The sequence below is a fragment of the Falco cherrug genome, chromosome 2 (genome assembly GCF_023634085.1).
Source record: "Falco cherrug isolate bFalChe1 chromosome 2, bFalChe1.pri, whole genome shotgun sequence".
Lineage (NCBI taxonomy): Eukaryota > Metazoa > Chordata > Aves > Falconiformes > Falconidae > Falco > Falco cherrug.
In genome coordinates, this window is record NC_073698.1 from 72,135,760 (window position 1) to 72,161,251 (window position 25,492).

General features: G+C 39.9%; 1 protein-coding gene across 1 annotated transcript in view; it reads left to right on the forward strand.

Moving 5' to 3' along the window:
* Nucleotides 1-25,492, forward strand: part of LOC102046998 (gamma-aminobutyric acid type A receptor subunit gamma3) — a 154,285-nt gene that overhangs the window by 99,804 nt on the left and 28,989 nt on the right. Inside the window, exon 3 of the mRNA XM_014279459.3 lies at nucleotides 2,608-2,745. Coding sequence (XP_014134934.2) covers nucleotides 2,608-2,745 — 138 coding nt within the window. The remainder of the gene's footprint in view (nucleotides 1-2,607; nucleotides 2,746-25,492) is intronic.

Sequence of the window (25,492 nt, forward strand, 5' to 3'; positions counted from 1 at the left end):
TCTGTAAGTTAAATTAATCCTAGGAGTGCTATACTGTCCAAGCAGATGTGTCTTTATTCCATAAGAGATATTATATTCTTTCAATGAATTGAAAAGTGAAGTCATCTGACACTGGAGCAGAATATAATAGTAGTTATTTAACAGGTTGAAACAATTCCCATTGAATCACCAGTACTTACCTCCTTTGTAAGTAACCCAACCACTGTAAAAGCAACTGTGGGTTAAGGGGACTCCTATTGAAAGGGCATGATGGTCTCCTGAAGTTAGCTGCTTACTATTTAATAATGATGAATAATACCAAAAGTAGTTATTCTGAAATTGAATCTGTCTCTTCTTGGTCAAAACTACAGGAAAAATGCTGAAGGATGAGACTCTCATGAACTTGTTCCTGACTACCTGCTGCTCATGCCAGGATAAGCAGCTATGCCTTGGATAATCATAGCAAGCTTTCAAGCTTACTGACAGTGTCATGGATTTTTTTTTTGGTGGGGTGGCCATGGGATGAAAAAAAAAGCCAAAAAATCAGGAAGAAATTGAAATCAAGACCAATTGACACAACTTTTTCAGTGAAATCTGGGGAAAAAAAGTAAAAAGTTCATTTTGGATCAAATTTAAATAGTGTATTTTATTTATATCTATCTATCTATCTATCTATCTATCTATCTATCTTTGTTACTTCCAGGATATTTGAAGCATTTTTACTTGTGAAATTTACCTGAGAAAAGGGGCCCCAGCTACTGCCTGCTACAAAATCTGCACATTAGCACTTGGGGGCACAAGTTCTGCAGTGGGAGCTGGTACAATGGGGCAAGGGCTTCCTTTCTTCTACATCAGGAGGCAGATCAGGAGGAAGGAGTAGGACCCAGAGCACATGTCAGCCCACCTTGTGGTCCTGGTACTGCTTTGTGGGGAAGGGACGGTTCTGCCACTGCCACCCAGCGTGAGGACACAGCAGCTACAGCACGGTGACACCATCTGATGCTTCTTCCCTCCTGAACTGCAGGGAAAAGTTATCAGTCTCCATAAATGAAGCCAATTTGAGAAGACTCTTGAGATAAACTGTAGAGCTTTCCATTCAAGGGAGACATTATGTCAGAGGAGTGTGATCCAAGGGCTCTGTCAAATAGCATCCAGGCTCAAGAAGATTTCAGAGGATGCAGGGCTAAGGCTTGGAGACTCTGCAAAGCTTGACTTCTTTCACTGTACCTCTGAATCATCTGACATAATCTGCCAGCCAAAAAAGATTAACCTTTAGATCAGTCTTGCAGACTGGCACAGCAGAATTGGCAGTGAAATCTGCTTGGCAGCAAGAGCTGTCATGGAGAATGGCAGGGCTTGTGTTTGTTACTCAGTCGGGTCCTTCATGAGTTATTTCTTTATTTGCATTGATGGGAAATATATGAACGTGGCATTTTGAATTAACACATAGTAATTTTCTACAGATTAGAACTGAGGGACTTGTAGTTACTTTTCATGCTGAGTTAGTGAGAAGGATAAATGAGGCCATGCACACCTTACAGCAGTGCCCCAGCAGGGTGGAACCTTAAACAAGATGGAGAAGACACTCACAGGAGGAAAACATCAAGGAAATAGCACCATGACCAGAGAAGCTGTTTTGCAATGCAAATATGAAAATTAATCAGTCTTCAATGGGAAACAAAAATCACTGATGAGACAGTTATATTGACTGGCTATTGTTGTTGTTAGGCTTTTAATTTGCTTTGCAATCTACATCTACAATATTAATTATTAGATGAATAAGAATTTATTGTATTATGCATTACAGAACAATCCAGTTTTAACTAGCATGGGTGTGCTGTTGTTTTCTCTATAGTCTATTATTATGGTTTGAGCTAGTTGAAGATTTGTTGTTGGACTTCTATTGGAAAATGCCATTCTCTAATAAAAAGAAAATCAAATATTGGCATGAGGATTAATTATGGCTACTGAGTGCTTAATTGATAAAGGAAGACTTCCAGAACCTATTTCAGCTGTAGAGATCAGGTGATGACTCATTAAATACCACAGCTTTTAGACATAATATGATGGCATAATCACTTTAAAAATTTCATACTAATTAAAATTTTGCTCTTTTGCACTTTACTGAGCTCATTTCAGAGGTACAGTAGCACACACCATCTTAGAACTATCGACACTTTCAAAACAGTCTTTTTCAAGTCTTTGCATCTTACACTGACACTGCACACCCCCCACGCCCCCACCTCCCATTTTTTTTTTTAACATTCTATTGGTTTGCACAGCTTCTTCACAGCATACATAAAATAGTATACTTCTGTATCTGGATCTCTAATTAGTACAATCAGCTGCATCTCTGAAGAGATCTACTTCTGATAGAACCAATCAGGATTTTTTCCATTGGAAAAAAGTGACTTTGAAAAATCATAGTTTTGCTAGTGTTATGACTATATTTTTGTGTGCCATAAAACTCTTTAGTTCTGTTGAATTATACCACCAAACTCACTGAGAAAGCATCAGATCATAAATTTAGTTATTCCCAAATAGCAGTGAACAGGTACTGTTTTGCAGCACCTTTTTTATGAAATGTGATATATTCATATATATACATATGTATATATTAATTTCTAGATGGCTACCCTAAAGAGGAAATGATTTACAGATGGAGGAAAAACTCAGTGGAGGCTGCTGACCAGAAATCTTGGAGACTTTATCAGTTTGACTTCATGGGTCTCAGAAATACTTCAGAAATTGTGAAAACCTCTGCAGGTAAGAATGATACAAATGGTAGTGCTTGCTTTGAAAAACAAATCATTTCAAAGTAGTTCTTCCAAGTTTGCTTTCATTTGAGTGTAATTTGATTTCAATGTGTACCAACGTTAATATTAAAACCTCTAAAGGGCAGACTTCAAAACTATTGACTTTGTCTAGATTTCTGATAAATTCTCTACTCTTTTTTGTAATTTCACAAACCAAGGAATAAATGCTAACTTGACATGGCTGTTTGTTTGCTGAAGTTGCTATATGATTCTTATGCCTCAGCTAAGTGTATTAAACCATTCCTGCATTGAGATATATGTTTTCACCATAAATTAAAAAGAAAGATTTTGAGCACAATGGTAGGGTTAGTGAAATTGGACACTTTCAATAGTATTTAATCATTCAGCCACAGGTTTAGTATTTTTCTTAATATTTCAAAAGCACTCCTTATTTCTTAGTTGCTAAATGTCTCTGCTGGTGACCTTATCAATTAATTATAATTAAAATTTAATTATGCCTATTTTATTTCATCAGAAATTTTGCTGTTTCTTATAATAACAGCAACACAGGGAAAAAAGATGTATAAATAGAATACATTATTTGAACTGGATAAATTCTCATAAAATTCAAACAATGTCTAAACTTTATACACAACTCTTCAGTAAGCTCCCTGATTGGTAAGTTTTCTCACAGCTGCAGAAGGAACCTGCTGGAAGCAACCTTCTGCTGACCTGGCGGTAAAATTTTGAAAAATCCAACTTACTTATTTTTTTTTTAAATATAAGCAGAGCTATGGTATTCTTTTGGAAACACTGTGAATAACAGTAGTAATAAAAATTATTAATCTGTGAAACTACTGCTGTTGGGTCACTGCCCACCCTCTAACATCAGCAATGTATTCTCAGGACCGGAGCGCAGTTTTTGTAAACGAAGAGGCACCAAAGCTTTAGTGAATATTTTGGGCTGGTAGTTTAGCAAAACAAAATGTAAACAGTGTACATGTAAAAGTTCTCTTCTGCTGTGGATATAAATCCTTGTAGTCTGTAAGTTTCTCAGGAATGAAATTTCCCATAAGCTGAATGAGGAATTGTGGATAATAGTCAAGTACAAAATACCAAATCGTTAAAATATCTGTGTATGCAGGCATGGAGCTCATTGGAAGGGATGGTAGGAATAGGAAAGACAGTCCTGCTTTTCTGCTTTGCTCACATCTGGAGTGATGCATGCTGAGTTTGTATCAAGAACTGCTAAATACACATGCAAGAAGAATTACCAAGTAAGCCATATTAAGGTGTTGACAGTGTCTTGATAAACAGATCTATTAAACTCTTCCTTTGCACAGGACAAAACCATTTTTATAGAAGTCTTATTCAAGTAAGTGAATGGGTAATGTGAAGCAAGGAAAAATATCTTTCCTATGCTCTTTTGAGTATATGCCCAGTTCTTATTAAGATAGTCAGTGATAGTTCCTATCAAGAGTGAGCTGACACACAGTGTTTCTGCCCACCCATGTTTATGAGTGCAAAACCCAGTAACAGGGTTGAATTGAACCCACTGGAGCCACAGCAGAATCACAGAACCACAGAATGGTCAGGGTTGGAAGGGACCTCTGGAGATCATCTAGTCCAACCCCCTGCTAAAGCAGGTTCACCTGGAGCAGGTTGCACAGGGTCATGTCCAGGTGGCTTTTGAATGTCTCCAGTGAAGGAGATTCCACAATGCTCTGGGCAGCCTGTCCTACTGCTCTCTCACCCTCAAAGTAAAGATGTTCTTCCTCATATTCAAATAGATCTTCCTGTGTTTCAGTTTGTCCCCATTGCCCCTTGTCCTGTCACTGGGCACCACTGAAATAAGTCTAGCCCCACCCTCTTGATGCCCACATTTAAAATATCTGTAGACACTGATAAGATCCCCTCTCAGTCTTCTCTTCTCCAGGCTAAACAGCCCCAGCTCTCTCAGCCTTTCCTCATAAGGGAGATGCTTCAGTCCCCTCATCATCTTTGTAGCTCTCTGCTAAATCTTCCCCAGTAGTTCCCTGTCCCTCTGGCACTGGGGAGCCCAGCACTGGACCCAGCACTCCAGATGTGGCCTCACCAGGGCAGAGCAGAGGGGGAGGATCACCTCCCTCAACCTGCCGGCCATGCTGCTCCTAATGCCGCCCAGGATCCCATTGGCCTTCTTGGCCACCAGGGCACACTGCTGGCTCATGGGCAACTTGCTGTCCACCAGGACTCCCAGGTCTTTCTCTGCAGAGCTGCCTTCCAGCAGGTCAGCCCCAGCCTGTGCTGGTGCATGTGGTTGTTCCTCCCCAGGTGCAGGATCTCACACTTGCCTTTGTTGAACTTCATCAGGTTCCTCTCTGCCCAACTCTCCAGCCTGTCCAGGTCTCGCTGAATGGCAGCACAGCCTTCTGGTGTGTCAGCTGCTCCTCCCAGTTCTGTATCATCAGCAAACTTGCTGAGGGTACACTCGGTCCTTCATCCAGGTCATTGATGACTAAGGACTGGACCCAGCACTGACCCCTGGGGAACACCGGTAGCTACAGGCCTCCAACTAGACTCTGTGCTGCTGAGCACAACCCTCTGAGCTCTGCCATTCAGCCAGTCCTGAATCCACCTCACTGTCCACTCATCCAGCCCACACTTCCTGAGCTTACCTATGAGGATGTTATGGGAGACAGTGTCAAAAGCCTTGCTGAGGTCAAGGTAGACAACATCCACCACTCTTTCCTTGTCTACACAGCCAGTCATTCCATTATAGAAGACTATTGTTCAGACATGATTTTCCCTTGGTGAATCCATCCTGATAACCTTCTTTTCCTCCACATGCTTAGAGATGACTTCCAGGATGAGCTGCTGCATCACCTTTCGAGGGACAGAGGTCAAGCTGACCAGCCTGTAGTTGCATGGGTCCTCCTTCTTGCCCTTTTTGAAGACTGGAATGACATTCACTTTCCTCTAGTCCTCAGGCACCTGTCCTGTTCTCCATGACCTTTCAAAGGTGATGAAGAGTGGCTTAGCAATGACATCTGCCAGCTCCCTCAGCACTCAGAAGGGCATCCCATTGGGGCCCATAGATTTGTGGATGTTAAGTGATCTCTAACTCAATCCTCCTTGAACAAGGGAAAGTCTTCCCTTCTCCAGACTTCCTCTCTTGTTTCCAGGGTCTGGGATATGAGGGCTGGCCTCAGCAGTAAAGACTGAAGCAAAGAAGGCATTTGGTAACTCTGCCTTCTCTGTATCCTTTGTCACCCACCTCATTCAGTAGCAGGCCCACATTTTCCCTAGTCATCCTTTTCCTGCTGATGAACCTGAAGAAGCCCTTCTTGTTGTCCCTGACATCCCTCACCAGATTTGATTCCAAATGGACCTTAGCCTTCCTTGTTGTGTTCCTATATTCCTCCCAAGCAGCCTGTCCCTTTTTCCACATTCTGTCAAGTTCCTTGTTCTGTTTAAGTTTTGCCCGAAGATCCTTGCTTATCCATGCAGGCCTCCTGTCCCCTTTGCTTGATTTTCTACTCATAGGGATGCACCTATCTGAAGTTATTCTCCTAAAGGCATCACAGTGACGGCAGGTTGCTGGCAATCTGGAGTTTATTCAAACACTAAAAAAACCACCAAAACAACCCTATAAGAAAGTTGTGGAAACTAACTTGGAAGAAACAGAGTAAAATATATGGGTCAGATTTTCATTGGGTGTGATTTAGGTAGAAAAATTAGTTGTGTATCTCAGCAGATATCTGAGAAGAGGCTCTCTGTCAACGAAGATATGAAAGGTGTGAAAAATAAACCTGAGTTTTCACATGGACCCAAATTTATATAGAATACATTCTCTGGCTGGTTCTACCAGTACAGTTAAGGTACTTTCAAGGCCAGATTTACTGAACATGGACAATATTTACTGTCAGGAGCAAACCCAGGGCTTGGCCATGGGAAAACTAACAGGTGCATTGGAAAGCCTTGAGTATGCCCCATGCTATAGGGCAAGGATTCCCAAAATGGAGAGAGGGGGACAGGACACAACCCCCCTGGGTCTGTGCGATATGTCTCAGAGCCAAAATTTAAGGTAGTTCTGTGACTACCTGCTGTAAGTGTCTAAATACATGTGAACGAGTAGAATAAAGAGGCATATGTGCTGTGGTACATGGCTATTTACTGAAGAAAAGTAGCCCTATCTAAAAAGTTTGAGAATTAGGGAACACCCAAAGCTCCTGTTTCCTACTGTATGGTCAACCTCTGATGAAGAGAGGCAGCAGCTGCTGCCTACAGGTATCCCATCTCCTTTGCAGTCATGTTACAGGGGCTACAGGTGGTCGAAAAAGAGATGCCAGGCTCTGTTGTGGAAGATGTGTGGCGTATTTACATTAGAGCTGCCCAGAAAGGGAGACTGCTCTGAGGCTTCCCCTAGGATACTCTGGGTATAGGACCCACCGTGACTTCAGGCTGCCCCCAAGAGAAATCCGTTCCCACCAACTGGCTTCTGGGTCTGTGTGGGGCCCCTCTGAGCCACACGGGAGCCCTCAGAGGCCCTAGCAGCCACCATCCCTTCGCAGGCTGAGGACAGAAAGGAAGAGCACTGCAGTTCAGAGTGCTGTGCAGGGAATCATTTGCAGTAATGAGATGGAGTTAGGAAAAGGGAAGCAGGCAGGACGCCAACAGCAGCTTCCTGACAAAGAGAGGTACTAAACATCATCTCTTCTTCCCAAGGGAAATTATGGAAACTACTATTACAGAGGGCATTTAAAAGCAGAATAGGCAAAGTATGAGAAAATGTACCACAGGGAGCAGTCCCCTACTACCAGGAGATGGATTTAAGCCCCTAACATCTTCAGTTTTCTTCTAACTTACACCTTTCTGCTGGTTTGTGATACTGTTACTTGTCACTAAATTGTGTGCTCATCTATAATGCGAGGGATGCTGCAGCATTACCTACCTGTGTCCAGTTCAGGGATGCCACCTTTAGCTCCTTTTCAGCAGTGTTCTGGCTACAATGGAGAGATGACACACTGACTGTGTGACTCATTGCTGTTCTTCCAGCATTTGTGTAAGTCCTCTCTCAGTAGTCATTTTCACCACAAAATGACTAGATTTAGTACTCAGAGTTCTGCAATTTGGTATTCTTTCAGTCTTTCCAAACCTTTTTCAGACATCTAAATAACCTACATGTTAATCTAGGTCAATTTCAGAGGTACACAAGTGGGAAGCCAGCTGTTGCAAAGGGTGTATTTCCAAAATCTAAGCAAGATGAGGAATGTTGCCATGTCTTGCCTTGAACCAGCAGTGGCTTAAAGCACTGCCACAGTTGTGTGCTTTACTCCTGCAAGATGACTATCCCCTTTTAAAATAATCTCACAGCCAGAGAAAGTTTTCATTGCTATCTGCAAGAGGTGTTCAGCTTTTCCTTGAAGATTTTTTTTGCGAATTGCATGCCAAGATACAAACACAACCAGACAAAGATCTACTGTGTATAGTTATTACATGAAATACACTGCAGAAATCACTATGCTGGTGCTGTGGCCACGAACCTATGTCTTACGCCCAAAGTAAGCTCTTATGGTCAGGTGACACCAAACTAATTCACAAATACTGAAGAATTCCCCTGTTGTCATCTTGCAAGATACTCAGATATTACAGCAAGAGCACTTCTCTTGCTACAACCTCAAATAAGGCTGCAAAGATAATTAAAGTAGAGGGAATACCAAGCCACCTGGCACTGAGCTGTGAAAACAGGAGGAACTATGTAAGGATTCTTAAAAATCCTCATATTATAAAAATGCAAATCAGCCAATGGAAGGGTGACCAGGAAAACAGCAGAAAGAGGGAGAATACCATCTTTAAAAGCACTCTGTGTGTGTTCGCAGTAATCTTCAGGTTTCCAAGTTCTCGACTTTCCAAGTACACTTGGGAAAGAAAAAACCCTGAAACAGAATCATGAATTAATACATGAGTAAAGCTCATTGAGTGAGCTGTAGTGTTGCTTGCACTTTTCTGCTGATCTCTCCCCTAGGAAAAATCTATTCCTTCTTTTTAAACCACTCAGTTTTTACTTTGCTAGATAAACACCAAGACCTTGTGGTTACTGAAACTAATTTTCAGTTACTTGAGAACTTCTTTGCATCATACAAATCCTACTTGTGTTCTTCTGCAGATGCCTTTAGCCTGAAATTTTTTGCAGTCTAAAGGAGCCTTTGCATAAGTTCAAGATAATTAATCAGAAATAGAAAACATGATAAAAGTGCCCTATTTGAAAACTTTAATATCGGATCATTACAAATTAAATACACAGAACCAGAAAGAAAGTACCATTTCATACATTCTGAATAACCCCCAAGCATCAATACCCAAACCCAATCAATAGCCATAACTACTTCCATAAAAACTTACACTTTGCATACATACAACAGATGGGTGACAATTAGTGGAGTCTGACTTCTAAATTATGCTTTATATTTTGAACTTGATGTTTTGGTGCAGCACTAGCAAAACTAGCCAGCTGCAACAAAGCTTTTACCATCACATACCAGGTTAACTTCAATAAGTAGCTCCCACACCTTGCCCCAGCACAGCCACCAACCCCCACAAGGTTTCAACGGTTCATCTACTGTCCGTGCTGTTTCTTCATCCTCTTCAGGCCAGTCCACCCTGCTTCTTGCCTCTGCTGTGTCCAGAGTATTCCTTCTCTGGGCTCCTCTCCCAGCCATCCTCTCCTCATTCAGGCCCCCTTCTTCTCCCATGGCCTCTCCATGTCTCTCTTACATCCAGGACACACTCTCTCTCCTTCCTCTGCTTCTTCCAGGTCTCTCTTAATCTAGAGCTCCTCTTCCATATCCCTTACAACTATTTAACTACTTCACAGGAACCAGCCTCAGCTCCACCTTATCCACATCAGCCAACCCACCGCCCCTGAAGCCAGCCCACAGCTGTATATTATCAATGTTAGTTAACCCACCTTCATTCCTCTACAATTCCTCTACAATGTTTCATCAAGTACCTCAGCTTACATGATGCTCTCAGCCCTATGTGACAGGGCTCCAAAGCAAGGTTAATATCTTGTCACAGATTCACATAAAGCTCTCTGGAACAATGCTAATAACAACACAATTTTAAGTACCTATTTTGTTGCAGGGGACTTAGTAAATGGCAAGTAAATGCAAGACAAATACAAGTAAAAAATTATCAGAGAACAAAAATAAGAAAGCTTGTCTTTTAAGATGATGCAAAGACCTACATACATAGTTATTGGCAGAAGAAGGCAGGATTAGACAGACATGTTTTTATAGGGAAGCCAAATTTCACTGGGGGATGCCCCTCCCAGTCAAGGGATGGGTCAGGTGGAGACAGGCATTAGCCAGTGCTCCTTGGCTTTGTCAGAAGACCAACACACTCCCAGAGATTTATCCAGAGGAAAAGATGCTCATGTGCCTAGCTCTTCTACTAGGTGAGCAAAGAACAACTGGCTTGAGAAACCATTTCAAAATTGGCCCTTCTGCCTGGTTTTCACTGTTGAATGCTCCCACATTGCTTAGCTGTAGGCACAGAGGGCCCACGACAAGTACCACGACAAGATGAACCAAGATGCCCAGTGGCAGTCCAGGGTGCAGCCAGCAGTCCAGCCATCACCCCACAGGCACGTGTTGATGGGACAGGACCACCACCCACGTCAGACACCGGGTTGGCAAGGCAAGGCCAGTGTCAGCAGCAGGCAGCCAAACCCCTCAGCCTGGGGAAGGGGTTACAAGGCGGTATGGTGGGGAAGGATGGTCACAGGCTGATCAGAGTAACTGGAGCCTGTTGGTACGCTCACAGGCCTGATAGTGAGGGGGAAAAAATGCATGAGATATCGTAGTTGCTGAATGTGGTTGTGTCTGTGCGTGTTTGGTTTTAATGATCTGATTCAGTTACACTCTGTCCTGTACCAGCTAACTGATCTGAAGACATTTATTTAATTAATATTCATGAAAATTTTGGGTTTTGAAGTCACTGACTTTTTTTAATGTCCCACTGAGTCCTGATGGCACATCCAAGAGTGCTTGTCATCTGTTGTTCTTCCCGACAAATGTGAATTTCTGGGGCTTTTTTTGCCTCAAATACCAAACTCAGTGGGATCCAGCACACGCTACCTCAGCTGGCTGTGCTGCACAGTCTTTGACCAGACAGCATCCTGAAGCAGACAAGTGGAGACTCAGACCAATGCACCATTTGAAAATGGTGCCTATTTTAACCTACCTGGCATTGCAGGAGCTTTGCCTTTTTCAGCCGGGGTATCACATAATCTCAATTGCTTTAATGGTTAGGCTTTGGTTTACAGCCCTAGGCAGACATTTGCTCTGGGTTCCCACAATTCCAACAGTATTCTCTCCTCTTCCAAATGCTGTGCCCTCCTCCCCTTGTCCTTTTCTGCCTGATTCCTAATGTGAGTGCAGAAAGGGAGGAAGAGTATTTCCTTTTTTTGATTTTTATTTTTTTTTTTAACCTGGCACAAGTGGAGTGGCAGCTGGATTCCAGTATCTTAGAACCAGCTTTTCCCTGATGTCAGACGATACATTCTGTGTGTCCAGTATTTCTGTGTGGCAAAAAAAATCTGTCTAACACTCTGCAAAGAGGTAGAACAGTAAATGGTTTTGGTGGGAGAATTCTCCCTTGCTCAGCTTTCTGGCTCTTCAGTTCTTACACAGCTCCCCTGGCTTTTAGCCACATCCAGGTACAACCCATTCACATTGGATTGTTGGATCTTCCTTTGTGTCAGGTAGATGCAATTATCCTTGTAGCTGTCCTTGGGTTCTTAAAATTTGTGGTCTGAATTCTAGACCTTGCAAACTTACAAGCTGTACTTGCATTTGTTTCCAAGATTCATTAAATCAGGTTTGGGCTTTCAGAAATCTGTTTCTATCATTTAGAAGGAAACCCTAAGAAGTCAGGAATCAAGTTAAAACCGTGTGTTGCTAAAATCCTGTGTTGAGCTTGAAGCTGAAGGTAAGTTTATTTTTACAAGTGGTAGACAGAACCATACAGGGACAGCTGATGGCTGAGATGCCACCTTTCACCAGAATCTGCTGCCTCCATCACACCCCTTTCTGCTTTCTCACCTTACCTACACAAACAACATCTTAGAGTCCTTGTGCATCTTCTGCACCCATGGGCCTGGATCCCCAGCAGTTCCAGCATTTCCAAACTAGCAGGTACCAGGAACACACCCTTCGAAGCCTTTCTTGCCCAACTCTCCAGCTCCAATGCTTAAGATACCTCTGTTTGCTGCCTCCACACTGGCAGAGGTGCACATTGTTCTGGCACTTGCAACCTAGTTTTCACTCTTCTTTCTTATCTGCAGCTTTCTCCACAACTTTGTCCTTAACAAAATCCATCAGACCCAGTGCAAGAACATAAAATCCCATTTAGGACTTAAAGGTTGGAAACACTACTTAGTACTTGAGAACAATGCCCAGTACTGACCCACAGAACTTTTTTCCCTATTCATTGTTCATAGTTCACTATGAAATATGACTCCAGTAACCTTTAGATCCAGAATGTTTGTACAGCTCAAAATTACTTTGTGTGCAGCACCAAACACACAGCCCAGATTTGAATTGGCGATCCTTCTTTGGCCTCTTTCAGAGGGACAGAATAATACTGAAAGTCCTTGCCATTGCAATCATCTCTGGAATGATGGGATATCGTAGGACTTCTTTTCTGACAGTAAACACCAATTTATGTGAAAACAGAAAACTAGCCTGATTATAAAAAGATAGTCTTTTCGTTGACAGTTTTTATCTTTGATACAGTATTTGCAATAAATCAATTCCCATTTTAGCATATATAAGCAACAGTGGCTGTATTGACTTTTAAAAGACATTCACAAGTCACATGATAATTGATTAGAAAGAATATTTTGAATAAGCCATAATTTTTCTAAGAAAAATTTGAATTTTTATTTTTAACAGCAATTCATCTTGCACTGATTTTGTAAACTTCATATAATAGATTCTAATAATTTTGTCATTAGCCACTCAGGTTAGAAATGTAATAACTAAATAGATTATTATTAATAATACTTCTATTGAAGTATTGTCATATGTTGGTTACAAGTTTGACTGACACTTGTAGGAATCAAATCTTTTACATTGCCCTGGAAATCCAGCACTTGCCCGTCTTGTTACAAAAATGCCTCACAAAGCTCATAGTGAGGCTGCTTCTGAAGAGGGTGATTTATAACTTGATCAATAGCCTACTGCAGTTAATGGGACTTTTCCCTGATGCTGGCCTGGAATGAGATCTTGAAATGTAGAAGCCTGAAACTGGCTATTTGATGTGAGTAGGTCTTCAGTCGCTAGAAACTAGAGAAAGCTCAGCTTAATGATATACCAGTGGGCTAAGTAGAATATGGTCTAAAAACATGTTTCTTCTTCTGTTTATGAATAGTACAAAAGATGATTAGGGAAATAGGAGTAGAGAGGATATTATTCCCCTCCATATTTTGTAAGTTCAGTAGAAGTGCATGTGTAACTGGCTTCATTCTTATGCTTTGCCTTGTGGAGACTAATACTTAGTATCCTTTGTATAGGCCCCTGCTACTGGCAATGGTATGAGAGGTTCGAAATACAGTAACTTTACTTTGTGGTAAAAGCAAAAGTAAAAAAAAAAAAAAATAGATGGCAGAAGACTCAGAGGTAGGTCATCACCTGAATTTCTTTCTTAAGGGAAAATTCCAGTTGGAAGCGATTTTTCCCTAAAAAAAAAATATCCAGATGTCCTCATTAAAAGACCTCAAGTTGTCTTTTCTAAAGATTTTCATATTGTATGGAAAAAAACAGACAGTCTTTTTCCACTAGGTTTTACTTCAGCTGAGGTTTTTATCTGATAGTTCTGTAATTTGGAACTTTTGTGTCTAACTTCAAGAGGTTCTTGAATTAATGTTCTCATTCACTCATCCACTGGCAATGTTGTATTTGTCACTCCACTTTGTACATGGAGTCCTGATCTCCTGCTCTCTTCTGCTGGAGCTACATCATTTCCCATTCCAGGATAATTCACCAAGCAGGAGGATAACAGGGTTTCCTCTGCTCTCCAGTAGCCATAACCCAGACCCTGGAGTTGGTGACATGAGCTCTCCTCTGAGCTTGAAAGAGTGATTGAATATTTAATAGCAATGCCAAGAACTAAGCGATCCCATCTCAGAATTTTAGCATGAAGGCTAGCCAAATCACCCACCCGAGAGCTAGGGATTTTGGTCTCACATACCCTGGTGCTTTAACCAGTAAGCCACAAGGTAAAAAGCAGAAGGCTGGTATTGCTTCCATGTTTGGCTAGGAAAACACAGCGACAGAGAGCTTCCTAGCAGCCAGTTCCCCTCCCCTGCACTTTCTGCTGCCCAGCTTAGATGCCACCGTGGTAAGCTGCTGACTTTCATGGGTACATTCCAGGATGTCCAGCTCCCCAACTTGCTGTAGAGAATCGTGGCAAAATTGGGTCTGTGAGGACATTTGTGTGGCCAGACACTGCCAAGTGAGAAGCTGCACTGCCTTGTGCATGACACCCAGGCCCTTAGGGGTGCAATCCCTGGTCCACTGGGCTACTTTTATAAAGGCAGTAGCATGTTGTCTGTAGTGGCAAAAGCAGTAGGGAGAGAGGGAAGTATTTCCGCAGAAAGGACACCATGACTGCAGACAGAGTGGCTTTACAAGTGTCTTTAATACACAAAATACAAAGTGCAACTGGATCAATCAGTTGTATTTACTTCTAAAAAGGTACACACCGTAGACAGAATATTTTGACTGAAATTGCAAAATATATCTTGAGATTTTCTGGCCTACAGTGCTGACTGATGATACAGTTTCTGGTATTAATATCACTGTAATGGGGGTGGAAAGACATATCACATAAAAACTGTGAGCCTCTTTGCATTTATACAGTTGAGAACAACTTTCTAGACTCAGCTATTCCAGCACCTCTGGCTTTTATTCCTACTTCTGTGTCATTACACCACTCTATTGGTGATTTATGGCTTGCTCAATGAAAAGTTTTATATTAATGCGAACTGTGAAGGTTTGGCCTTTGTCCAGGGTTGCTACAATGTTATCTAAAGGTCTTTCATAAGCAGCAATTGTACTTAATTTAAAACTCACAGTATTGCGCAGTATATTTTATATTGTATTCACTGCTAAATCTACAATCTTAATGAAAATTTTAAGGTACAGAATGGGACAACTATTCACATGTCACAGAAAGATGCTAAGTGTCTTTTTAGATTTTAATTTGCCATACCTTAGAAAAAGTGCAGCACAGACTAATGCCATACTAGCAGGGTCTCTCTAAATTTAGCCTGTACTCTTTCACACCATGGTCATGTTTCCAGAGCTCTTCCATGCGGTCATGTAGGCTCCTTGCCTCTAAGACCCTTTTCTGCATCTAATGTTCACAACATTCAGGTCTTGTTCATAATAACAACGTCATTTCGGTCAGCACTTTCTGCTTCCTAGTTACACTGGCAAGAACCAAAAATCTCTTCTATGATTAGTTGCCTGATGCTAGATTTGTCCACTGCCTACTGAAGCCAACATGTGTCTTACCATTACCCACCAGAGAGTCTGGCAAGCATGAGCTATGCTGTCAGGTAGCTAAGGAAATGGTACAGTACAATAAGTGTTTAGCAAGTTTCCAAACCTTCCAGCAAATGCAACCAAAATAATGATATGGGATAACATGAGAGAGCATTCCTGAAATGTGAGGAAGTCGGCCATGACCACGGCTACCACAGCATCCCACAGAGAACCAGAGGTGAATCCTTGGCACAGTGCCAGAAATATAGGCCGGCATCAGTCATGATGCTGCAGTGTTCACAAAATAATTTTGGCAGAAGACACCAGATAGACTGTCGCTCATTACCTCAGAGAAAGTTAATCACAGTCAACTTGAGACAAACTGAAGGCATGGACCAGAGTTTCACTGTTTCATAAAAACAAAATATATAATCCCAAGAGTACAGGAAAGTGGCATTAGGACAAGGATCTCAAAACACTCAAGTGACTTGTACTGAGTTCTGTTGATGTCCTTGTCCTTCTGAACAGATGAATCACCTTCTTGAATGAGCCTTACAAATTAGTTTGTTTAGTCTTTTAGACCTCACTATATAAAACAGTGGTAGAACTATAATAGTAGGCAATATCCTTATATAGGATAATTCTGCATGATAGTGGGGTGATCTTTTATCTTGCAAAACCTTTTGCTCTTTCTCAGAATTTAACATCTTGTATTTCTTCTCAGTGGAGAGGAAAATTAATATTTTCATTCTGACATGACCCATAAAGACCAGCATTTGGAAGACTATACATTTAGCTATGTTGAAGATCTCGGTTGCTCACTGTCCTGGTTTCAGCTGGGATAGAGTTAATCTTCTTCTTAGTAGTTAGTGCAATGCAAGGGTTTCACAATACCATCCACATTATCTTTCTTTAACAGAAACAGCCCACAGGACTCCTGTTCTAGTTGCTTTAAGTGTCTTCAACTGCAGTAAGTTCCCTTTAGCTTGGACAAATCTTTCAAGTCTGTCTTGGACCTGAGGACAACCCCACTCCAGCACCCCTTCCCCCCTGCTCCTGGTCAAAAAAATGTATGGTGCTGTACCAAAGGAGAACAGCTTATTTTTAGGTGATTATGAAATACAGATTTTCATCTGAGAAGTACAGAACCACCACCCACACTCTAATTCAAGTCAGTATCAAAATTAATTGCAGATCTTCTACAAGTAGGAGTAGTTAGAGTGAAAAAAACCATCTGAAGAGTTTTCTGCTTTTCATGTCCACAGCTTCAGGCATGTCTTTTGCATACTACAAACAGTGTGCCAAATTATTCCTTCAGTACTACTGGTTCAAACCAGAAGTTTTCTTAGAATAATGAAGTAGGAGAACCATAGAAGAATTATAAAGCAGCTTGAAGAGAAAAAAGAATATGCATCTTATACATTGTTCACTAGATGCAGCGTGCGTATGTGCAGCAGCACTAGATGCACTATGAAGCACATAAAGATGTATGGAAATTCCCATACATCTTCCTACTGTAGTTGGACACTTGTCAAACTAATGCAAATCTTTAGGCAAAGCTGAAGCTAAACTTGCAGATCATAGTTTTAATCTGTGTCTTGGTCTGCTTTGGTTTGAATTTCTCTCCATCTAATTTTTCATAAGAATACCTCCCAGAAAAAAGAAAAAAAAAGTTAAACATATGTCCATTAATATAAAACATTGGTTAAAATCTCTGTTACAGCAATACTGATTTACACACTCCCATTCCAAACTCTGAATTTTATCCTTACTCTTATGTTCCTCCACTGAGAGGATATCTGTCTGTTTTTCTAAATGCTTCCTTCAAAAGGAGGAAAACTTGGTAAATGTTGCCTGTGTTAACACAATAGATCAAGACAGAAGCACATTCAAATGTGAAGAAAACATTGTTGCAGCTTCTTCATATTTATATGAATAGAGAGATTAATTTCTAAGGACACAACCTGAGCAGCACGCCTGAAAAAAATGAGTCCTTGAACGGGTTTCCAAAGTGCCTTTAAGGATCCCCTCAGAAAACTCTGAACTTCAGCTCAGCCCTGGCTTACACACCTGGACTTAATTTTTATCTTTTTTGTCTTAACTCAAGCTGCCTCCAGTCTGTGTCTGCTCTTGGGACAGGCATCATCGGAAACCTTCAAGGAGCAATCCTGGGCTATCTTTTCTGCTTGAAGTCACAAGAAACACTGAAGCAGGAAAGCTGCATTGTGTGGTGGGACCATACCCTTTGAGCATCTTTGAAGAGTAGTTTCAATACTGGGCTGACAAAAGCTCCCTCCATCACCCTCAGGGAATGCTAGCAGGGGTGCAGAGCTGGCCTTTAGCTTCCTCTAGCAGCAAATAAAGTCACTGGAAGTTGTTTTGGTTTTGATATTCTACACTGTGACTTACAGGTATAGAAAGCTTGATTTTAGCCATGTCATCTGAGGTAACAGAAGCCCCTTTAGCTCAGCAGTAGCCTTGTAACTCATTTCAGGCCAAGGCCCATTGCAAATGGTGTTTAATCCCATCCTTTAACATCATGTGTTTAAAAATCAGATCCATGGTAAAACGTGCAGAGAACAGGATTACAGGATGCTAATAAGTACCCTACCATCTGGGAACGGAGGATTTTTTAGAATGTAATACAGGTTTTACATTGTCACAACCTTAAAGTGAAACTGCACCTTAAATGGATTTAATTTCTTTGTGCAAAACCTGACATTTTTATGGCAAAAAAGTTTCTGAGGACAGGGTAACTCCAAAGAAGTTCAGAAATTATAGCAAACGATACATTTTTCATTGCTCCTGTTTTCAGTAATTTCTGATTGTCTTTTATACTGAACTGCCATATACCCCTTTTTTGCCCTATAGTCAAAACCATTTCTAAGACATGAGCACTGCTGGCAGTTATTCCACATACAGTCTCTGTTGTCCTGAGGAAAGAAGAATTTACTTTTGTAGTTTTATCCGAGACTGAACCAACAATAACATCCTGAAAGTTTCAGTCCTGCTAATACTGTATTAAACATTGCATTGTAAGGTAACTTGTGAACATTTTTTTGCAGTTCCCAAATTCATACATAAATGCCCGTTTCCCTCCACTGCTTCCTGAAGTGTTTCACAAATAGACAAGACAAAAATCAGATCTCAAGCGTTTCAGCTTCTGGAAGTAATAATCTCTTGAAGAATATTGCAAACGTAGATTTGCACACTTAAGGACAATCAGGGTTTTACTGCTGACAAAAAAAAAAAAGGAATTTGAAGACTGTAGTCCACCATTTTCCTGAGTTAATCTCTCCTTGACTGTAAGATTTTTTAAAAAACCTTATAATTGGCATTTGAAAGTGTTTTTTTTAGTGGTGGTAGTGGCTCAGACAAAAAGACAGAAAATTAATTTATTGTCTACTTAGTGTAAGCTTCAAGCTGATCCCATAAAGTAGATGTAAAATATTGTTATTTTCAGCTTTTCTTCAAAAAGTTACTGTGACAATGAGGTAACTTTAGCATTATGTATTTCAGAAATGCCTTAATCTCATATTATCTCATCTGAATGTCTGTAAGTAAAGAAGGCCATAAGTCATTCCAGAGTAGAATTGAGTAAGAAAATGAAAAGAATAATGTTGAAGCTTTTTCCATTGCATCCATGTTTTTGATTCATGTAGTTCATAAATCTTTGAGTACATTAACATCTAGGTTTGTAATTTTTGTTACTTTGGTTTTGCTTTGTTCTTAAAGTCATTTGTTATTCTCCTATTTAGGAAAGTTGTCGTCTAGTTAAAGCACAGACAGTGCAGTTGTGGTCAATATATCATAAAAGGCTTTTAAATAATTGTATATTAAATTATTTATTGAAGCTATACAACAAATGCTAAAAAAATAACAACAAATCCATATGGCAATACTCAAGGTCAGTTTGAAAATGGTATGTTAATCAAAAAGGGGATGAAGTCTTCTTTAGCCCATCATGTTTCTCAATTACAATCTTAAAATTTTAATCATGGGATGGGGTTCAACAAAAGCACAGTTTATGGCTCCTGGTATTGGATCAAGACCACCACAGACACACTGTAAATAAGTCGCAATCACTTATAATCCTACTGTGCTGGTTTAGATGCGATCAAAAATGCTGGATTATCTCTGTTTTGACCAGTTTTATGCCAATTTCTCTCCAACATGTCAAAGCCAACTTGCCTTTCCACACATAGCCTGAAAGACTCATTGCTTGTTTCTTTTTTTTTCCTTTCCACCTCTTTGTCTCAAAGACCATTTTCTCTCAGTACTACTGTCCTTCCTTAATGCAGGTTTGGGGCTTTTACTTTCATTTGAACACATGCTGGAACAAGACCTTTACACTTCTTTGACTGTTTGTCACAGGCCTCTTTCCTTGTCCTTGGCTATTGTTTTTTCTTTTTCGCTCAGACCTTGCCATACTGCTATTCTGAATTGGAACTGACTCAAAGTACTCACAATTTGACAATTAGATAAAAATAACAACACTTCAACCTGATTTGCTTTCCTCAGAGTACTTTGGTTTTCCCCTTGTTGGTCTTATTCCCCACCACTTCATATTATGAGACATCCAGTTATCAGTCCTGGATATTTGGATCCCTTTCTGTCAAAAAGTGAAAAATAAACCTATTTTGAAAGTGTTGTATTAAAGAGTGAACTTTTAAACTTTTAAACGTTTTCTTCCCTTCTGTTTTTCTCTTGTTTCTTCTTCTTTAAAATGTTTTCTTCCCTCCTGTTTTTCTCTTGTTTGTTTGGTTGTGGTTTTTTTGTTTGTTTGGTTTGGTTTGGTTTTGGGTTTTTTTTTTGGGGGGGGTGTCTGTGGACATCTGCACCTTTTCATTCTGTAAAATCCATTTGGCAAACTGCTTAAGAGCTAGATTGTCTCGTATATTCACAGTACTTGTGAGGACCTTTGTGGAATGTGATCTATGGATAGATATATGTCATAGGAAGACGCTTCAAATCAGGAAAACAAGGAGAAATAGAGGAGATGGGGAACATATTCTCTCTTTCCTTGAAACCACTGTTGTAACTTATCAGTTTAAGGAGGATGTAAAAATATGAGCCAATTGATATGTAATATTTAAAACTATTTTACCAACACTTACATGACTTAATAAAAAGGCAAGAGAACATACTAACTATATAGAATTTAAATTTACTGATTTCCTACTATAGATGTATTTATGCCATTTTTTACTGCAAAAACTGAACATGAAATGATCTACATAATTGGAGACTGAAGGAAGAAACAGGGAGAGGAACGATTTACTTGTTCACCTGCAAAATATAGTATTTGAGATTTGCATATAGTTCCAGTTGGATATGCTTAAAGAAAAGGGGAGGGGGGGGGGGGGAACCCCACAAAACCCAGGAAAACCTCTCTATAACAGTGTCTATGTAATTAAATGTACTAGTTTTATTAATAAAATGCAGTTTTCTCCCACGTAAATGCAGCCTCAAGCATTAGTATTACAGGATCTCTGATGATTTCCAGCTTTCATTTTCCAATTCCAAGTTCTTTACTAAGTTGACAACCTTAGCATTAGTAATGAAAAGTGGCAGTTTTATTAATCAAACATGTTCAGCCACCCAGACATCATTAAAACTTGATATAAACTTATAGTGCATATGCTTCTGCACCTGGAAATATTTTCATGAAATATTGACAAAATGGGTAAATGAAGTGTCGAGAAGATATCTAGTCCTCTACTGCCTCTTTGTTTAACTATGTAATCCAATTATGTGAATCATAAACTGGCCTTCCCTGACATTTGTAAGACTATGGTCTAGTCTCCTGCCCATCCATTTAAGTAGATAAATTCTAAGCCATTTTGGTGAGTTAAGGACTCTGTTTAATATTTCATTGCTTCTTGTTTAAAGCACATAACCCACAGAAGAAATTACTTTTTTGAAAGATTTTACTCCATACGTAAAACAAGACGAGAGTTGAAATAATACAAAATTGTGGAAATAGATTTATACTGTAATAAATTATTTTGAGGAAGAGGGCTAGTTAAGTTTAAAATGTCCTCACTCCACCTGTGTGAAGTCACCTTGTGAGTTAAGGCATGCAAGGAATAGCTTGCACCTTACAGTTACTAAATCCAGAGTGACAGCTTTCCAGGGAAATTATCTTGTTTCATTCTGTGTTTGGAGAGATTGTGGGCCCAGTCCAGGCTCCCTCTGGTCAGGAGATCATACCGAAGGAGAAACATAAAAATGCCCTGTAGGTCCAGGAGAAAAGAAATCCTCTCTTCCAGGTCATATTTTTCTCCAAACTTAATTAACCTAAAAGCATGCCTCATTTGGTGATTTTGCCTTCTTACTGTTCACACTTCATTGATAAATTCATTAAAGTTTCCAAGAGAAGACAGAGCTGGGAAGTGATGAGAAACTGGAAGCTTTGGATCAAGGGGCTGGGACTGGTCGGACAAGGACACAAGGGAGAGGCAAGGTGGGAAAGATGGGACTAGCACCTTGTGAGAAGAGGAAAATGAAAAACAGAGAAAAAACTTGGGAAAGGCTGGACAAGAAAATTTGGGTTGTAGGAAACGAAGCCATGCAGTGTGGGAAAGACTGGGGCATGGGGCTGAAGGGAGATGGTAGGGATGGGGAGGCTGAGATTGGGATGAGAAGTTGGTGAACTGGTGCTGGAGCTGTTTGCACAAACCAGCTAGGAAGTCAGAACTGTGAATGTCAAAAGGCTTTGGACAGATGCAGAATATATTAAGCTTGGTGGAAAGACTACATTGCTGATCAGAGCCTGGAAGGGAGTCCAAGACCCTCAGATCTTACTAGTTCTCCAACTGCCAACAAAATGCTTGTGAACTCATGGCAAAATATGTTTTGTCTGTTTCTGGAATTGGGTGCTACATGATCACAGACATTATCAGCCACTGAGCTCAGGTATCAGTAGGGCTGTAGGATGGCCTACACATAAAGAAAGGAATGAAAATGTTCAGAGCAACCTTTTGTTTGATTTTTTTGTTTGTTTTGTTGATCAGGAAGTGGATAGATTCAAGAGAGGCCATTGAATCTAGCAAAACATTGGATGAAAATCAAGAAATGAGGCTGCTTGTTTTATCACAAACAAACAAACAAACAAACAAACCACCTCCTAAATGCAACAACCACAAAGCTTTGACCATTTTGGCTTTTGTTGTTCATTGCTATCTGGAAAGAACTGCCAAAAATGTTACATTCCCTGTTGGCAAGTCTTCAGGCTTTGTGAGACTTGATAAGCTCCTGCAGGGAAAATCAAGGCAATCTGCACTAACAAGGCACTGCTCTGTACTGAAAGACCCTTGCAGAACACAGGGAACAAAAAGGAAGGTTTCAGCTCTTAACATTGTAGTCTGCTGGTTTTGACATGAACCTGTTTAAAGAATTACTCTATACAGTCACTGCAAGAGAGAACCTGAGGAGTCCCGTTTAGCAACAGTCTAACATAAGAGAATGGCACTTCAAGAGAAGTCTTACAAGGGAAAAAAATGTACACCTGACAACTAAAGAGAGACCATGTCAGATCTAGAGCTTTAGATTTAGAGCTGTTCTTGCTTATATCCATCCAAGTCTTTCATTACATTAGAAATATCGTAGGTAGATTAGAAGGTCCAGATCCTGAACTACCTGTCTGTAGTAAGGAATAATCCTGAATGTGTTAGCCTCCTCCTCATCTCTTTTTTTTTTTTTTTTTTTTTTTAACTGAATTATTATGTGTTTATGTAGGAATCCATTCAACGATGGAGTAGATCTATACAACCACGAAGTAAGAATATTAGTTATTGCTGAGGTTCATTACTGCAAGGCTGAGAGGGTGGGGTGGCGAGGAACAACATATATACTAAGTTTAACCAAATCCTGATCTTACAGTCTTGAGCTGCTAACTTCATATATTGTTTCACTCTTAAGAGTTATCTTTTATGTTTATGGATTTTCACATCTATGGAACTGTATTATAAATGTTTCTATAATACTACTACATTAAGTCATCTAGTCCTTGATTAAAACCATTTAAAATTAGTAATTCACGTATATCACAAAAGATGTCATGAAAATAGGAAGGTATTTCTGAGTGCTGATGGGAACTAAACATGTTTTCCATTTCTGATGGAGACATGTATGTTATCTTGTGAGAGTATAGGCTACTCTGGCTTGTATTTAGGTGACAGGATTGTTTGTCAGTCCCATTGGCTTCATCAAAAAGCCATGTTTAATGATTATTTTAAAAAACAAATTGCATTTTCTGACATTATAATTCAACATAGTGAAAATTCTTGAAGTGATAATTTCCAAAGCAATTCATGGACTAAGAGGGAGAATGCTAGAGGGAAAAAAAATGTGCAAAAGGAGCAAAATTCCATATATATCTTTGCTTAAAGTAGGGAAAGAATCATAATAAGGAAATAATAAAACAGAAGTGAAGACTGCCTGAGGATATGTAGCTCCAGCTGAAATAAAACAGGTAGAAGAAGGTTGATTCAAGGAGAAAAGCAAGCAGGAAGCGGTCAGAGGTTTCATAATTGAATAGATTGAAGATATTCTCAGAATAAGAAGGGATTTGGTATGGGTTTTTTTTCTGTATTGTGGTTATTTAAATGTGCTTTTTCCAAAACAGCCAAAGCAATTTGTTTATGTCAATCATTAATTACAGCACTTATTAAAAATGGTTTAAATCAAACCAGGTTACAAATTTATAATAAGTCTTTAACCAGTGGAACAACTTTCTTCTTTTTTTTACGGTAAGTTTTCTGAAAGTTCTGAAAGTAAAAAGCTCCAAGGCTGTAGTATTTTTTGCCAAAATTCAGTTCTGAATACATTTTGACAGGTGGTCCATGCATTCCTGAAATCTCTGCAAAATGCTGACCAAACACAGCTACACATAAAAAACCAAAATCTCAAGGCAGTGCTCATAGATGATCTGTCATTTTCAATTTGGTATGTATCAATATTGTTTTCCTTGTCCTAAAAATACACTTAAATATTAATGGAAAAGCAACCCACTTGCATTAGAAGTGATCCTTCAGGGTCTTCCTAGCACTTCAGTTTTAACAGTCTCTCCTATTCATTTTCTGACAGTTCAAGGAGGTTACACCTGCCATTAGCATCTAATTAACATTGTTTTTCTGTACAAAACCCCAAAGTTTGCCATAACTGATAGGCAGTGCCATAGAAACCTAATTCCAAGGGCTAAACCATGTGGGGGCTTAGCATAATAACACTAATTTTAATATATTAATAATATATATTTATATAAATACAGTGTGTGTTTGTGTGTGTGTGTGTATATATATATATATATAATAATAATAGCCTTTTACCCAAGCAGAGAACATGTGTTTATTCCCATTAGTCGAACTGTGAACCTACTGCACAGCCTGGCACAGATTGGAGATAATGCCCAACGGCAGTCGAGATGTAGAATAAAATTACCAGTAGTCAAAACTCAAATTATGTAGTCGAAAAAAGAACATGTTAAGGGAAAACTAGTCTTAATATCCAAATACTCAAGCTGTTTTTCTGAGGTATTAGGTCTCATGTGGAGCATCTTGTTATAATCAGGCTTATCCATAAATGCAACAGTAATTGATCAGCAGTAACGCGATTTCGGAAGGCACTTCTCATTCTATGAGGTATGAGGTATAATCTACACACAGGAATAGGCACTCTTTTTAAGGAGTAGCAATTAAAAAAAAAAAAAAAAGAAAGTAAAAAAGAAAGGAAAGGAGAAAAAGAGACAGACACAATGTTTTGGTCCTTCCCCAGTTTTTTCCTGTAAAGCACTTTTTATTGGAACAAATGTACACAGTAACTTTACTCCTTGTTGACAGAAACTCTTCAAGCACCTATTTATACAGTGCCAACCTCTACTCTGGGCTAATCTAGTGCCCTTTTAAATATTGTATATGTTGCAAATCACTGAATAAAATCAAAAGCTAGCATTCAGTAACGTCATAGTTTAACCTCGGCCGCTAATTAAGTGCCACGCAGCCACTTGCTTACTTCCCCCTCATCCCAAGGGATGACGAGGAGAATTGGGAAGGAATGTAAAACTCCTAAGAACAATTCAATAGTTGAAATAAAATAAAAATGAAAGAACAATAATAATAAATCCAAAGGGAAGGGAGGAAAGAAAACAAGTGATGCACAACAGAGCTGCTCACCGCCCGCTGACCGATGCCCTGCTAGTCCCCAAGCAGCCATCAGCAGGCC